This window comes from Pleurodeles waltl, chromosome 1_2 (assembly GCF_031143425.1).
Source record: "Pleurodeles waltl isolate 20211129_DDA chromosome 1_2, aPleWal1.hap1.20221129, whole genome shotgun sequence".
In the NCBI taxonomy this organism is placed as follows: domain Eukaryota; kingdom Metazoa; phylum Chordata; class Amphibia; order Caudata; family Salamandridae; genus Pleurodeles; species Pleurodeles waltl.
In genome coordinates, this window is record NC_090437.1 from 1,174,855,839 (window position 1) to 1,174,873,591 (window position 17,753).

Here is a 17,753-nt window from a genome sequence, read left to right on the forward strand (position 1 = left end):
GTAGAGTGCTTCCTGGTGCAAAGGGATTTAATGCCTTGTCAGGGGTAATATGTGCTATATATAAAAATAAAAATAAATACAATTACAGTTTGGTGTCAATAGGATGCCCTCAGCTCCCAATATTCTATGGAGTTCAGAGGAGTCATCTCTGCCCAGTCAGGTCATTCTATTGTTTGCTGATCCAGAGAAGGAGTGCACACCTATTCCCGGCTTTGAGCACAGGCTGGGAGTTAGCAGATACTTATGGTAATTAGCCATCTGAAAGTTAAGGCACGTAAACTGTCACTTTCTAAAAGTTATTTCTTCTTAACATTGATTAAATATCAGACTTCACCAGTGATTCGGATTTTTAGTACCTATTAAAAATATTGGTTACATTATTTTTCTAGCTGGTCCCATTCCATAAATACAGTATTAGTAGTTGAATCTGAACTCTGGTTTCTACATAGGAATGCAAGGCCTACCTCAGAGAAAACCACTTTTAGGCCTTGCCACTGTGGGGGCAAGGTAACATTAATTTTCTACATGTCCCACTGTTAAATATCATGCACTCTCTTTGTGGGCTATAAAGCATACATAGGGATGACTTACTAATATTAAAAGGGAGATTTTAACCTGTCAAAAAGCGTTATTTTGACAGGCTACACTGCAGATTTGTAGCAGTCAGGCTACAGCAGGAGGCCTGAAGCCATGTTTTCCTTATTACAATAGACATAAATTTCAAAGGTGGAGAGCTGCACTCCAAAGGCGACATTTATGGTTCCATGCCATGAGTGTAGTTTCCACATCATATACTATGGGCATATAGGATAGTTAAATCTAACAATCACAGATTAGCCAATTTCTACAATTTTTAGGGGGTCAGAACACATACACTATAAAAAATGGACATCAGTGCCTCAGTTTGCAGAGTTTAAAAAACAGCAGTGAAATTCATAACAAAATGGGGTGATCACACAAAAAGGGGTATTTTCTCACAGCCCTTCAAATTCAAAGTAATGACAAATGGTGTTTTCAAAGAATAGGATTGAGGTTTCAATAGATGCTAGTAGAATTGGCAAGATGACCCGTTTGTATTGATAATTGGCTATATCTTGAACACTGATCAGCCTCAGGATGAAAGGAGGCAAATGGGTTTTATATATCATTGGAGCACTAAAGGGTTGTAATGAATCTGCACTTCTATTACTCTGGAGATGGAAACCCATTATTTCTGCTACTTGGGAATAATGATAACCAGATCTATGGTCCAGTCCTACAGGTTGAGCCTCGAAATCAGTTGGGTTCTGTGTAACCCTACCTGTACCAATAATGAAATGTTAGCCATGACTAAGACAGTGGTCGTGCCCCACTGCCTGTATGTATTTCAGGATGTCCTGCTTCTTTGTACTAAAGTATGTATTTAAAGATTCAGATAGCATACTGAAAAGCTAATTAACACGTGAGAAACGCAGTAGGGTCAAAATAATCAATCAGAAGTTTGAAAGCTACGAGTGTCTACAAGTACTAGAAATGGAGGAACACTATCAGGGTACACCAGCTGGTGGGTTAGCTTCACTACCTAATAGATTGGTTAACAGAGTAACCCAGCATAGACAGAATGACCCAAAGGGCCAAACATGGTGACTTGCTTCAACCTATATCTTGAATAGTGTCATCAGTGCAGCACTAAGTTCATCTGCAGTCTAATTGGAGGAAGGAAATTCTTAAATATAGCTACCTAACCATGCCTCTAAGACGGAGTGACTGGGCCTCTCTAGCTTCAGAATAGCGGTCTATGGTTTTGCAGCACACAGTTCATGTTTGGCGCCTTAAAACACAGTTCGTACAATACCTCTTTAAAATACATCATTTTGACATAGTGCCTTTCGTACATTGTCCCAAAATGTATACAATATATCAAATAGGAATATATCAAGCTATTTTTCAAGTATGCTGCTAATGGCATATTAAAGCAACACCTTTTAAAACAATATGATCTTTTTGTACCCCTTTTAAGGTTCCTGAAACTGCCTCTTGAAATAGTTCTGGGTTGTGTTTTACTGAAAATGTCATCATGTGTTGGCATTGCTTCGCTTGCATGATAGCTGGACTACGCAAGAGTAGAAACAGAACCTAAATATTCCACGACCCTTTCCATTTAGTCTAAAGATCCTTTCATCTCATTCTTTAACAAGAACTTTTACAAAGACAATGGAAAGTCGGGAATTTTCCATAAAATATCCAGATTCAATGTAACAGGCTGTATTTAAACTTTCTTCACTAGTGGGTCCTCCAAGGAAATATAAATGTCATGGGAAAGCGCCAAAGTTATTCAGAAAGCAAATAATCAATTTTCAATGGAAATCTTGACCTAACTATAACTCTATTGGACTTTAACCAGCTATGTATTATATATCTACAAACAATGCCCTTGAAGGATTAGCATGCCACGTAAGTTATGCAAAACATAAGGCACACATGAGTAATTCCCAATCTGTAGGTTGAGAGCTGTTCCTTTATATGAATACATCGACAGTATGATCTACATCTCACTTCAAACGTATGCTGTTCAAGCAGAATTCTATGCACTGGGTAAGTCCAAAGCCATCCACGTCAAGGCGCAAATTTAGCATAATAACATGATTTGCATATGCTATCCACACAGAGTTAAAAAAATTTCAAAAGCACTTTTCCATTTCACCGACATGTAGTAAAGCCTTGGATTGTTAAATACCATCCAAGTCAATCTGGAATTGGCTAAAAAACAGTCTCAAGTCCTCATGGCATCTCAGAATGCTGTGGCTCTTGACTGCCGATGGAGTCACACAGCACAGCAGGTGCAGCTCTAAGGATGCAGCTCAACATGGGTCCGTGCTGGATTCAAGTATCTCAGATGTTGTAGCTCGAGAAATACCTCTGTGGATTCATGCAGTAGATGCTTACAGCTAGACAAGGGCCGGTGCAGGATTCACTCAACGCAACAGGCGCAACAAGGACCTATAAAGAATTCATGCAATTGGGTGCTTTAGGTTCCATTTTTCTACACTGGGGATTTGGATGCTCTATCCCAAACATCGAAATCACTTTGGGATGGTTCTCTTTCAAGTATCCTCTGCCTGCTCTCTAGACACAGCCTGGGTGTGAAGAGATGCTTCTCAGAGCGGGCAGCACTGGGGCTGTGTTCAAACTTGAGTATCAACAACATGGCCACAATGAAGTGTGAGTTTTCTGCACCCGGCTGTCACCAGCTTCTTTGAAGTAGTAAACAGGGAGAGATAAAAATGCAGGCTTGACTTAGAGACGTCTACACCTTGCCCAACAGAAAGGAGAATCCCACTTCTCACCCTATACCACGTACCAAATGGCAGAGGGCAGTAACCACTTATTAGAAGCCCCTTGCCAACAAAGTCTTGGAACTTCTAAAGGTAGCCCTACTTCCATCATGCTCACTTTAGAGTTTGGATCTCGATCCTTCAGCCACAGGAGTGTAGGTGATACACTTCCACTTTCTGTTGTGCCATGCTATGCCATGCTAAACTTGGGTCATCCAAAAATACATCCAACTGGCTTCAGTATTCAGACACACAGAGTGTTACTGCTACACGTAATCCATGTATCCAACACCTGCACCACACATATTCTTATAAATGCATACATATTGGACATAAACATGAAATGTCACCATATGATTGTAGGCATGCATGCGCTGCAGTAGGCCGCAGTCTGACTTAGATTAGAGGGTTTGGTCACACTACCAGAAAACATGGTAAGCTGTCACCACCTCTTTATGTGTTATACCCAGGACAGGGACATTCGTCCTCTGTTCACTAGGAGAGGATGCTTTGTAGGCCCCTCACAGTACATGGCAGTGGACCTCGTGATGTCAAAGATCAGTCAAAGCCGCTAGCCAGACACTGGCTATCAGGACCACCCTGGTCCTTCCAAGCGCATTCAGACACAACCCTTGCTCACACTGGTTGATCTACCTATGTACATATATCATTCTACATTTCTGTAAAAATATATTTTGTAGAATTCCAGCATCCCCTCCTGCATAATAATAAAATAAAATAATGTCACGAGAAAAACCGAAATACATTACATGTTCTTTATCAGAGAATCTACCAGCTATGAGTTGCTCATAACAATTCCTCTAAAACACAATCCTGACTTGTCACTTTCACACTGCAGATTTTAGAAGACAACACAGTGTTATTGTTTCGAAGTTGAAGATAAATTTTCCGGAGTTAACTGGCTGGCACCTTATGCACAATCTGTGTGTAGGAAAGTGGGTTATTAATAGGTGCAGTGTTCACCTTTAACTAGTAATAATCCCACAATCACAATCACTAGATAGGTCCCATCAAGTCTCAGTAAGTTAGTCTTTGCTCAACCCTTGGTAGCCTGGCAAACGAGCAGGCAGTCTTAGCTTAGGATCCAGGAAAGTGTAATCCATACAATATCACCAAAACAGTAAAAACAGTAAATAGATAAAAGACACAACACAAAAAAAATTCAACACACATTTATGAAAATAGAGAATATTTCTATCTTTAAAATGGCACTAACATGACAGAAATCCAGTGCAGGGAACCAAAGATATGAATTTTTAAAGAACATCAACAATTGTGCATTCTAGCACCAAAAAGCTTAAATCACCACACTCCGTTATCCAGTTGAGCTGAACCGGGACAAAGTCAAAGTTTTAGGCTGACAGCGCTAGAGCATGGGACAGAAAAGCTGAGGGCTAGGCCCCGGTCAAAAGCTTACCTTCAGATTTGGTATTTTTCTTAGTTCTTTTGTCATGTTGATGGGCTTGTAGGTGGGTCTTCAGGCTTGCTGGATCTAGAGTTGGAGCAGCACAATGCCTCGGTGAGCCTCTGGAAGCCTTTGCCCTCAATGACGAGGAGCTCCGGAGTTTTCAGTGGGACAAACCAGTGCAGTCAGTCCGATTCATGAGTCAACTATGGTGGCTTGATCCTCAATGTCAAGACGGTCTCCTCTGAGAGCTTTTCTGTAAAACTTTGCAGAAAATATCCAAACCTTGAAATCTTATTGTTTCTGTGTTCCTTTGGTGAAAACAGGTGTCCACTAGCTCAGGCCAAGGGTACAGAGACTATGGATTGCCTGTTGGGGGCTAGAACTCAATTTCCCACAATGCACACGTGCAGTTCAGGGAAAAAAAACAGTTGCAATTGGTTAGTTGGGGTGCTGTTTCTTTGGCTTTGCACGTCACTTCTTCCAGCTCTGTTGTACCTGTTGCTGATCAGGGAGTCCACTTTTTTTCCTTTGAGTCATGCACAGCTCTTCCAGATTTATCCTTTATTCTCAGCTGGCAGGAGGGTGGGACACCTTAACCAACATGGATGAAGCTACCTCCCTACGCTATGACCACTGCCTACGAAGTGTGGTATATTTTTGACCAGGACACACTATTCTCCTAAAAATCAAGATGGAGAACATCTCAAAGATGTGGCTAACACGTGACTAAACTCCCCTTTTAGCCCCTCTCCTAATCTAATAAGGGGGGCTCCCATCTGGCAGAAGATCAAGGAAATGGAGGTGGTCTGGGTCCTGTGACATCTGTTTTCTGCAGAGGTTTCTGCCTTTTAAGTCCAGCTTATCTACCCAGCCCCTTTCCTCTCCCTGGCTTCTCCAGGAAGATCTCCTTCCACCAAATGGCAGTATACAGGACTACTTTAGTGAACTTCAGGACAGGAAGTTCTAAAAATACTTCAATGTAATAGTTATATTAAATCCAACTTTGGAAAGTTGTTGGATTTATTGTAACCATTATTTTGATACTTTGAATGGTATTGCTAGCTCCAATGCAAAGATAAACTTTATTCATTTTAATAAAGCCTTCTCTATGTTAGCTTATGGGGCTAGCAGTACTACATATTTTATAGTGTCCCCGCTTTTTATGACAATGTAACATACCACTGGGGCGCTTGGGGCAGACCTTAGGTGTGACCTATAAGTAGTAAAAAGGTAGTTTTACACTTTGGAAGTTCTTTTAATTTCAAAGTCGAATTTGAACATAGGTGTATTTTAAAACTAGCCTATGGGGCAAGCCTGGCATTAGATTGACACCAGGCACCATAGCAGTGCACACTTAAGGGCATTAAGTCCACTGGGTTCTCTAAACCTACAAGCCTTACCATTTCCTAGGGACTTACAGGTAGGTTGTCTCTGCCAATCAGAATTACACCAATGACCATATACCTTTAGAGGACAGAGCACTGGCTCTGGCCCTGTTTAACAGAGTCCATGGCACTTTCAGAGTTAGTAACCACCAGCATCAGTCCAAAAAATGGGGGTAATCAAGGTGAAAAGGATAGCTTTCATAGTGTGCATTAAACACAGATCTATGTTTTAACGATACATATTTTTATCAAAAATCATAACTGTATACATAAATACCTATATCACTAGATGTATGTGCATACATACCCTCATGCTTTAAGGTCACCCAGTTGAGTAAGTAGTTGCTGGTTTGCTGAAGTAGAACATTGTTGTCTCCTTCATAAGTGCAATTTGGGTCATTGTCATTTCGTATATCACCTAATCGATTCACTTTTAAGTAAAAACAATAGTAATTAAAAGATCGTTATGAGACTGTGAGCATTATATAACTTGAATAAAATATTCACTTAATTTCTACCAAATCAATGATGCAAACAGAATAGCTTAATAATAGCCACATAATCACTTTATGTGCATACAATATTGCAAATATAAACACAGGAAGGAATTTGTTTGGAAAACAATCAATATTCAAGTATCAGCCATTGAGAAGCTTGGAGAGCACTCAATTCATTAAGCAATATTAGATTCTCTCAGCAAGAAATCTACAATTTCTGATGCCATATTTGAGAAGGTCCATGTGGAATCAAGACAAGTATTGTGTATCTCAATGCTATTTTCATTTCTGAAATAGTTTTGTATCTACATTCATCATAACAGAATGTCATTCTACATCTAAGTACAACAATTCTCTCTCCCAAATTTATGGGTGTATATTCTTTTTTTTTTTGTTTTTTTTTTTAAATCGAGGTCATGGAACTTTGTTTATTGTGAGTTGCCCAAGGTCAGTGACTGAAGCACATCTCCAGGGCATTGATCGCTGTTCAATTTGGCAGCAGGGGCTCAGGTACATAGGCCATGCTTTGGATATGTTCTTGTTCTTTTGGAGCTGTTTTAGGGGTTGCCATTATGTTCCCCACCCTGAGGCATCCATCCATGGAGTGCTCCTGGGGCTTGAGGAATTCTGCCATACATTATGTACAGGGAGTGCAGAATTATTAGGCAAGTTGTATTTTTGAGGATTAATTTTATTATTGAACAACAACCATGTTCTCAATGAACCCAAAAAACTCATTAATATCAAAGCTGAATATTTTTGGAAGTAGTTTTTAGTTTGTTTTTAGTTTTAGCTATGTTAGGGGGATATCTGTGTGTGCAGGTGACTATCACTGTGCATAATTATTAGGCAACTTAACAAAAAAAAATATCTACCCATTTCAATTATTTATTATTACCAGTGAAACCAATATAACATCTCAACATTCACAAATATACATTTCTGACATTCAAAAACAAAACAAAAACACATCAGTGACCAATATAGCCACCTTTCTTTGCAAGGACACTCAAAAGCCTGCCATCCATGGATTCTGTCAGTGTTTTGATCTGTTCACCATCAACATTGCGTGCAGCAGCAACCACAGCCTCCCAGACACTGTTCAGAGAGGTGTACTGTTTTCCCTCCTTGTAAATCTCACATTTGATGATGGACCACAGGTTCGCAATGGGGTTCAGATCAGGTGAACAAGGAGGCCATGTCATTAGATTTCCTTCTTTTATACCCTTTCTTGCCAGCCACGCTGTGGAGTACTTGGACGCGTGTGATGGAGCATTGTCCTGCATGAAAATCATGTTTTTCTTGAAGGATGCAGACTTCTTCCTGTACCACTGCTTGAAGAAGGTGTCTTCCAGGAACTGGCAGTAGGACTGGGAGTTAAGCTTGACTCCATCCTCAACCCGAAAAGGCCCCACAAGCTCATCTTTGATGATACCAGCCCAAACCAGTACTCCACCTCCACCTTGCTGGCGTCTGAGTCGGACTGGAGCTCTCTGCCCTTTACCAATCCAGCCACGGCCCATCCATCTGGCCCATCAAGACTCACTCTCATTTCATCAGTCCATAAAACCTTAGAAAAATCAGTCTTGAGATATTTCTTGGCCCAGTCTTGACGTTTCAGCTTATGTGTCTTGTTCAGTGGTGGTCGTCTTTCAGCCTTTCTTACCTTGGCCATGTCTCTGAGTATTGCACACCTTGTGCTTTTGGGCACTCCAGTGATGTTGCAGCTCTGAAATATGGCCAAACTGGTGGCAAGTGGCATCGTGGCAGCTGCACGCTTGACTTTTCTCAGTTCATGGGCAGTTATTTTGCGCCTTGGTTTTTCCACACGCTTCTTGCGACCCTGTTGACTATTTTGAATGAAACGCTTGATTGTTCGATGATCACGCTTCAGAAGCTTTGCAATTTTAAGAGTGCTGCATCCCTCTGCAAGATATCTCACTATTTTTGACTTTTCTGAGCCTGTCAAGTCCTTCTTTTGACCCATTTTGCCAAAGGAAAGGAAGTTGCCTAATAATTATGCACACCTGATATAGGGTGTTGATGTCATTAGACCACACCCCTTCTCATTACAGAGATGCACATCACCTAATATGCTTAATTGGTAGTAGGCTTTCGAGCCTATACAGCTTGGAGTAAGACAACATGCATAAAGAGGATGATGTGGTCAAAATACTCATTTGCCTAATAATTCTGCACTCCCTGTATGTCTTGGGTTAGTAGATAGCACCTATGGCTAGGGGACATGTCACAGAGGTGAATGGTGGCTTTCTGGATATCTAACTGAAGTTGTCTCAAGTACTGGCACCCCAGAGGGTGCTCATGGGGCTTGAGGAACTCTGCCATACATTATGTATGTCTTGGGTTAGTAGATAGCGTCTATGGCTAGGGGTCATGTCAAAGATGTGAATGGTGGCTTTCTGGATATCTAACTTAAGTCGTCACAAATAATGGCACCCCAGAGAGTGCTCAAGGTGCTTCTAGTATTTTGCCCTGGATATAGAGGGAACCACTGTTCTGTAGCCAAACGTGTGGTTCAGTGGCTGTGCACTGAACTGACAAGGGAGACTCCACGAGGTCTAACTCTCTTAGCCCAGAATAATCCTGAGATTCCTAGAATTCTGCTCTCAGTATAAAAGTAAAATATAGGTTAGTGGGTAAAGCTCTTGCAGGACCCCTGGATCTGAACTCTACCCACTTACTTATACTAGTTTTGGAACTGATGTGTTGAGGGAGGATGTTCCATGTCTTGGGTACAATGTAGGAGAATGAGCAACCTACAGTTTTGCTTTTCCAGATGCCAGGAGTGGGTGCGAATGAGAGTGAGACAGACCGTCAAGTGTATGGTGTGTTGGTAAAAGTGTACGCGGCTGTTCAGGTTTTCTGGTCCTGTGTTGTGTAGGTCTTTGTATGTATAAGTGACAAGTTTGAATTGGCTGAGCTTATGAATTGGGAACCAGTGAAGCTTCCTGAGGTGGGTGTGATGTGGGTGTAACGTGGGATGTCGAGTATGAGTCTTGTGACGATGTTCTGGATGATCTGTCATCTGTGTAGTAATTGTTTGGCATATTTGCCCTTTTAATAAGGCCACAATAACATGGTGTAGAAAGTGCATCAGTGGCACAGAAATCGGATGCTACATAAGGGTTTCAATGTAGTCTTACATTTTTGAAGTAAAACCTCAAAAACGTGGCTCCAGGCAGAAACTTCAGCGGTAAACGGCTGTATCTAAGCGTGCCTTGGGACACACCAAGCCGGGGTGCATAATGCATAAAAAGGACCCAAAAGCAATAGAGTCACTGGTATGTCCCTGCAGCGACAGGATTAAACGTTCTACCTCACTGCAAAGACTACAACCTCTACTTTTAAAAGTAAGTTATTCTTTCATAAATTGGTTTGGGAGCCCCTATAAAATCCACCTGCATTGTAAATTCAAACATCTGATTCAAAAGACTTTCAAAATATTTTTGGTAAATATGTTTCTAGGATGATTTTGCTAAAATGTGGTCGCCTTCGACTGGAGCCTGAACGCCCATCAAACTACTTCTACCACGTTCCCCTGCTCCTCTTTTTCCAGTGGAAGTAAATAACTCCCCTAGCTCTCCTGGTTAGGCATGTAATATATTTCTAGAAAAGATACTTCACACAGGAGATCTTTGTCACGGAGGCTACTGGAGGTTAAAGAGAAGTTAATAACAGAACATTAATCCCAGTTATTATAGAATGTGAGAAGGCAGGATTGGACAGGGGCAACACAAAGAGCTGGCATGTTTATGGCATTTAGGGCTCTGGTGTGTAGCTTGCTTTGACGATGGCCTAATGCCTACCCGAGGGGTAGCCAGGGTCTAAATCAAGACTGAGTTTACTGTGTTGATGTCATGCATATAGCGGTGATGAGAAAGAAGAACACGATGTGGATCTTCAGTTTCTCTAGAATCAAGGGAGTGTGCGGAACTGGGTGGATTTTCAATCCCTAATCTATGGTAGCATCCTCCCAGTGCAGAACTTTGTTTTCTACAAGTTGATAGGTGACAAATGTGAAACTAACTCCTCACAATGCACGGAGCTGCATAAATTATTAAAAAACAATGAAAATAAGTTAACACTAGGTGTCCTCAATATAGCTAAATCTATTTCACAAAATCACACCAACAAGAAAAAAATGAATTTATCAACAGGGCGAAATATTATTAACGAAAATATTACTTTGCAAGAGTAATCATGCATATGTTAATCTTTGTTAACACCAATCTAACCTATCATCGGGGTTCTGGCAGCGAAGATAAAGTTGCAACATTACTTACTAGCCAGGTAGCCATGGCCTCCACAAGCTTCTCGGCACTCTTGCGCCCCCTGCTGAGCAGTCCACGACGCTAAAGGTTTACTGGCACTGGACAAAGCATGTATTTCCCGTCCAAGTTCAGCCTTTGTTAAAAATGAAAAGGGGTAACGGTTTAAAATCAATGAATTAAATGATCAGAAATGTCAGTTTTGAGTATCATAATTTCACGTACAGACAGAAAAGTACTAACACCCCTTACACAGCTATGACACGCTGATTGAGTATTATAGGCTCTTTTTAAATCTACCATTCATCAGTCCAAATATGTTAAACAAGTATGTCTCCGGTTCATCCATATTTATCTAACGCAATATGGAAACATATGAAATTAGTTTTGTGTTCTACGCGTAGCTTGCATTTTACAAAGTCTTTAAATTCGTATTTCCTTCAGTTTGGAGGCATTACACTATCCCCTGATGTAACAAGTGTACAAAAGCGTTTACCTGATCACTGACCTTTGATCACTGAAATTCTGTTCTGATCAGAAGAAATATCATGCCGCCCGTGCAACAAACCTTACCTCAAGTAGGGCATTTTTATCCATAAGAAACCTAGATGGTACTATCAATATGAACTTCAATGGTGGACATCAATGCGTCAAACATGATATGATGATTATCCGTTGTTGTTACATATTCGTTTCAATTAAGGATAATGTTATGAAATGTGGGTGCCCTGAAGAAGCAACAGTGATATCGCAAAACATGTGTTTGGTACTTGGATATGATATTTGGCATATGACAATGACAGGGATGTGGATGGAACAAAAATGGATGTTTAGTATATAATGAATCCATTTAGAACATTGGAATGTTGGGAGCTCCACTGAAGACAATGAAATGCCTCAAGGCAAATAATGGCTGGTACAGGTATTCTGCTCCAACATTCCAATGTTTGTCTTTTTGTTTCTCCCTTTTTAATTGAGAACATTCTGTCAGTGGGTGGAACATTCTAATGCCTTATAATCCATTGTTAAAGGCCCTCTCTCTCGTTATATAACTGGGCTTCAGGATATTTATCAACCAATAGAGCCATTGACAGTGCACTATAAGGCTATATTAAATAAGGCAACTGACAATACCCCTCATAAATAAAGAATATGAATTGAGGTACCACTAGTGGTGCATCCACGGTGTCCATATATCAATGTGCATAATGTTGTTAGTATTGTAGAGCAATGGTGTATACATATGCTCAGGTGAAGTGTATCTACACAACCTCTGATATGATATTGCATTATAGCTAACTCTCACCAAAAGTTACAGAATGAATGTCATTCGTTTGCAATTTTATTAAGGCACTACATAGACTTTCACACAAGCCAAATTGTACAATCTCAAAAGAAAATTTGGGCAACTCCCAGGAAAGTGAACCCATGCATAGTCATCTCCTAGGAGTGAAGTGACTAAAGTATAAAAACTGTAGTTCCATTATCACATTTACTTTTATTTATAAAAATAATTTCCAAATTCGTTATTATTCGTTATTAAATCCAAGCACTGGACTTGTGTTGATGGCCTCAGTGTATTCTAGGACCTATAGGGCCCTTCATCAAATGGCTCATTTAATTAGTAGGTCAAACATATCTACAAAGTGAGGATACAAAACAATGCTAAGTGACACTGCCCTTGAGTGCAGCAGTTTCACATGTCTAGAATTTGGAGCAAATTAAATGGCCCTATTTTACTAAGCAGAAGCCAGTCAGTGGCATACCTCTTTATCAAATCCCTGAAATAAAGGTTAAAGTTACGTTATAGTTAGGAATTGCAAATGTATCTTACTTAGAAATTCACTGAAAAAAACAAAGATTAAAGAGACCTTATAGTTAGGTGCAAATGTTAAACACACCATTTTAAACAAAAACAACACTGAAATTCACCAGTTATTGTTATCTCAAGCAGCTGTAATTAGGGCCCTAAAGTATCTCCAACTCATGCACTAGCCATGCACTACTAATTAACTCACATATTACATCACTTATGACATGTTCTATGGCATCATTGATAATATTACTGCAGCATCTGAAACAATATAATTAATAACAACACTGTGCATGGCAGGAGCCAGCACCACTAGTTTGCTTCCCGCCTGGGCAGGAGCAGTATTTTCACTGCTCGCGCCTGGGCAAGAGCAAAGTTAAGTTACGTGCCTGGGATAGCGAGTGCATAGTATGCCTTCACTCTTCCGGGTAGTGAACACAAGTGACCATGGGGGCGAGGTCCTGTGGCACTACTAGAGCTGTAACCGGCCCCATGGGGATGGGGTTCCCATGGCTGGTAGATGGCTCGGGGTGGGGGCGCATGTCCCCTCCCCCTTTAATAAATATGGACCTGGGTGAATGGGGTCTACAAGGCCTGAAAAAGGCTTGGAGGGGCGGGTGCCCCGTCCCCTTAAAATACATATACTGTGACCCTCCGTACCCTGCCAACCGCAGGGGTGTAATTTTAAAAGGACAGGAGCTGGCGTTTTTTTGTTCTTGACGCTGCTTAACAGAGGATCTACATTTTGAAAAAAAAATCCAGGGTGTGGGGTGTGAGTCGTCAGGGTATTTACTTTGTTCTGTGACAGGAGACTAAGTCCCCAAGTCTCAAATTGCTTCCATCACATTGTTATTCATTTTATTCATGTGGTGGCAGTCAATCAGATTTTACAGGCTCCGCAGATCCTCCACAGCGGGATATACACAAAGTTTCTTACCTTAATTTCTCAACAACTACTGAACAGATTCACACCAAATCCCAAAAAGTACGCCTTCTGGACCAAGATCTGGCTTCCTGCCACATCTGGTGTAAGTCTGTTCAGCAATTTTTGCAGTATTGCTGTTCAATTTTCCAATGGAAAATGCATTTTGGGATATCCTCCCCCCTCCTTTTTCATGGCACCAGGAAAGATCTGAGGTGAATGGGAATTTTAGTTTTTAGAAAGTTTGGTGAAGATTCATCACACGTATTCATTTAAAAAGAAAAACAATGGATAGAGTGAAGTTAAAGTTAGGTAAGGTAAGACGATTTTCCCTTTCATTAAAAAAAAACCCTAGAACATCAGTGAAAAAAACAAAGGTTAAGGTAACGTAATAGTTATGGTTTTGTAATAAATTAAGAACTAACTTTTAAAAACAAAAACACTGGAATTGGAAGTAATACTTTACTAACATTATTACAACTTGTGTCCCCAAGATGCACTGCTTATGACCTCACATATTACATCACTCATGGCATGTTAAATGACATCATTGATCAAATCTCTCAAATTAAATGGGACAAAAAGAGCTTCTGCCAATTGGAGGGGAATGATTGGACTGATGACTTATGGACTGCCCAATTGGGCTCTCTCCCAATCCAGATAACCAAAGTGAGAAACTGGAGTATCTTTGACCGAGAACTCTTATTCATGTCACTACAGACCAGCCAGAAATCTACAATCTAGCTCTCTGCCCGACTAAAGCAGGTAGGATGCAAGAGAATCGCTTTTCAGGTTCTAGACCCTAAACTCTGCAACGACCTCTTGCTAAGGCTCAGGAAAACATCTAATTGTAATTTTACTAAACTGCAACTCAATGTCTATATCTCCAACTACGTGTGTTCAATAAGAACAACTATAATAATAATTTATAGTCTCACGTTTAAAACTAGAATTCCATGTCTAGGATGTGTGTAACAGTCAATAATACTGTTTCAAACACTGAAACATTCGGGAGAGTTCACGTACTTCATAAAATAGCAACAGTTCTGTAAAGAAAGCATGGGTCATGTGTTCTTTTCAATCTTATTAAATTACAGGGCTATTAAATGCACTAACTAAGCTTCAATAACATTTCCCTTATTTGGACTTTTTCGGATTCACAAGGCAAAGATCAGCATAGCTCACTCTTTTGGTACAGTTTTTTGGATGAATAGGAAAAGCATTATCCACAGAAACGGTATTTTGTTTAAACTGTCTGTTGACCTGTTTCGCTAGAACGGATTCCCATCAATGTGAAGTACTTTTATGTGTTTCAAAATATATCAAAACGCTGTATTTTATTTTAAAGGGAATGATTCACTAAATAGATAGTTTATATTTAGGTTTCTCGAATCACACGTTTCACTAACAAAGTGTTTTTCTATCACATGCACATGTGCAATCCGAAGTCCAGACTCTCAGCAAGGAAGGCCTCCTCAACTGGTTTCTGGGATGGCAGCTGTCTCTTTAGCCATGATACTCAATAGCTGTTGGAGTGTAAATAGCCGCCCCAAAATGTGCGGATTAAGCACAACAAATGGTGCAATCTACATAATTATATTACAAAACAATTGGCTAAAAAACCAAAACATCTGTAACACCGTGAAATAATCAGTTTATGAAATATAACATGGCTGGAAGGAGCTGAATAATTTTTAGCATGAAGGAGCTGAATTCATAAATCAGTACTCCAAAAACCAAATGTGTAATCAAAGTACTTATGTACTCTAAGAGAGGGGTCTCATAGACACACCCCTCAGGTTAAACAGATGATCTAGGCTCGGACAGTCAATATGAACCTTAGATTAGAGGCTTTAATCTCCCGTTTGAGGCACCAGACTGCAAAGTAATTACTCAGTGAAAGTGAAGACAATAAAAATGAAGAATACAGGGCATTAGAATTAGTATGCGTAAAGGACCAGTTTCCACCAATGAAAGGTGATGATACTAAGAAGGGGTTCCCCACAAATCATCATGAATTCCTAATCTACATAAACTTGAAATGCTTTGGAAATGTTCTACTTTAGCCAGAAATATCGTCTTGTCATTTTCAGTAATAACTAATTACATCCCAAAATATAATCTTTTAGTAAATTAATTATTGTGTCACCAAACATTGCCATTTGCTGAAAAAAACATAAATTGTGACAAACACTAGCACTTATTTTACAAAAATAACAAATTTTACGTCTAAACATGAGCTAATGTTCTAATAAAAATATTTCCTTGATGCTTTTGTCCCCAGACACTGATTTCCATTAAGGCAAGCTGGCCCAAGCCCTAGTGGGCTGGACTTTGATGATCCCAGTCAGAGCCTTCAGATAGCACCTTGGTGTCTACAGCTTCAGAGGATCAAAGCAATGCCAGCACAGCACCATCACGTTGACCTACACAAACAAGTCAAAGAGTCTGCAGGAAGCCACTAGTAGTCGTTCTTCTTTTCTTCAACCAGATCAGGTGACTCTCTTGTTGTCAGGTGTCACAAATGTTCTTCACCAGAAAGGGACAGTGCCCAGATTTCAGGATGCACCAGTCACAAAAAAAGAATAGCACAGTACAGCTCCATGCAAGGCCCAATGTCAGGAACTAGCAAGCAGGATTGAGTGGGCCCATGTATCTGCTGACCATCCTCAAGATAGCTACAGACTTTTTACAGGTACACAAGGTCTCACAAAACATGTTGGGCGGGTCACATGAGCTCAATCAGTTGCCAAGAATGATACTGATGACTTGCAGGGCCCACCTGGTTGAGCAGCTGCCTTGTGACCAGGGATTTAAGGATTCCACACATTAGTAGCAGAGGTGTTTACAAGGTGTGCACTCTCTTCTACTCGGCTTGTCTTGGTAGCCTGGATTTTCTTTGGGCATGCTCACTAGCAATACTGGTTCAGCCACATTTGCTACCAGCTGCATCTTTTGTTTTGGCCAATCTCTGTTGAACCCTGACATTTCTTCATGCATGACCTGGACCCATAAAACTTATCCATTTCAATCACCACATGAAGACATGATCGGAGTGGGACAGAAAACTGTCCAAAGCACAAAAATAAAAGAGGCCCACAACAGTTAATTAGGTAGCTAAAAAAAGTGGCCAACGTTTGCAACCTGTGGTAGTTTGGAACTTTAAAAGACTTGCTACATAAATGTTTTGCAAGGTATGGATGACAACATGGATTTGACCATGCTGCAGGCAGTGTTTGTTTTAATATCATTTAAATTAAAAGAAAAAATGGCCCAGCAAACCATAAAACATGCCTGCAAACAGCCAAGAAAGCAGGCTACACAATGATGTCTATAGGGCCGTCTGACCATGGAGGCAGATATCGGGGTCACGTGACAGGTACTTTGCTAGTCTCAGTGCAAGAAAATTCAGGCTCAAATCAGACATAATTCCCAGATTTTTCAATTATCTCCGTACTCGTGCGTTCCATTAGGCATTAATTTGCAAGCTAGGGAACAAACCGAAAGTGAGTTTGTACTTATCAAAACTGACTATGTGTAGGCTGGTTGGTTACAATGAGCACATTTTCTGGACAAGAGACCTCTCCTTTTAGGAGAAAACGCTTAGGAAATATAAAACCTTGTGTATTTTTAGGGTCGAGCCTGCGAGTACATGTGCAGGCGCAGGCGCATGCGCCTCGCTTGCAAGACTCTTTTGTGTTCCGTAAAGGGCTTGGAGTCACTCACCATTTGTTGGTTTGCGTGGCACTCTTTACAGCCTTGTAATTCGTCAAGGCACGCCTGGCATCACTTCCGTTCTGTGTGGAGCAGGGATCAAGCACTAATTGATGCAACTTAATTAGTGCCAGTCCGCTCCTTCCGACACGATCAAGGTACTATTTGTTGTTTTCAAATTCGAGTGCCCCGCACACAAAAGGCTTATGGCTGGCAAAAACGTGTCCAACAGGCACCAAATTGAAAAGTTTTATTTTTTTAAGCTAACTTTGTTATTTTGGTAAGTCGTCTTTTCTCAGTTTCTTCATATGTTTTCTTTTGTTTTTGCTTGTGGGTGCTGTTGTCAAAAGATGGCAATTAACTTGTTCGAAATATGCTAGACCTATTGCA

At 40.5% G+C, this 17,753-nt stretch overlaps 1 protein-coding gene across 1 annotated transcript in view; it reads right to left on the reverse strand.

Annotated features, from left to right (window-relative positions):
• ACOX3 (acyl-CoA oxidase 3, pristanoyl) overlaps nt 1-17,753 on the reverse strand; it is a 496,146-nt gene that overhangs the window by 138,722 nt on the left and 339,671 nt on the right. The window contains exons 11-12 of the mRNA XM_069203423.1: nt 10,930-11,050; nt 6,436-6,558 (exon numbers count right to left, since the gene is read on the reverse strand). Of these exons, the coding sequence (XP_069059524.1) occupies nt 6,436-6,558; nt 10,930-11,050 (244 nt within the window). The remainder of the gene's footprint in view (nt 1-6,435; nt 6,559-10,929; nt 11,051-17,753) is intronic.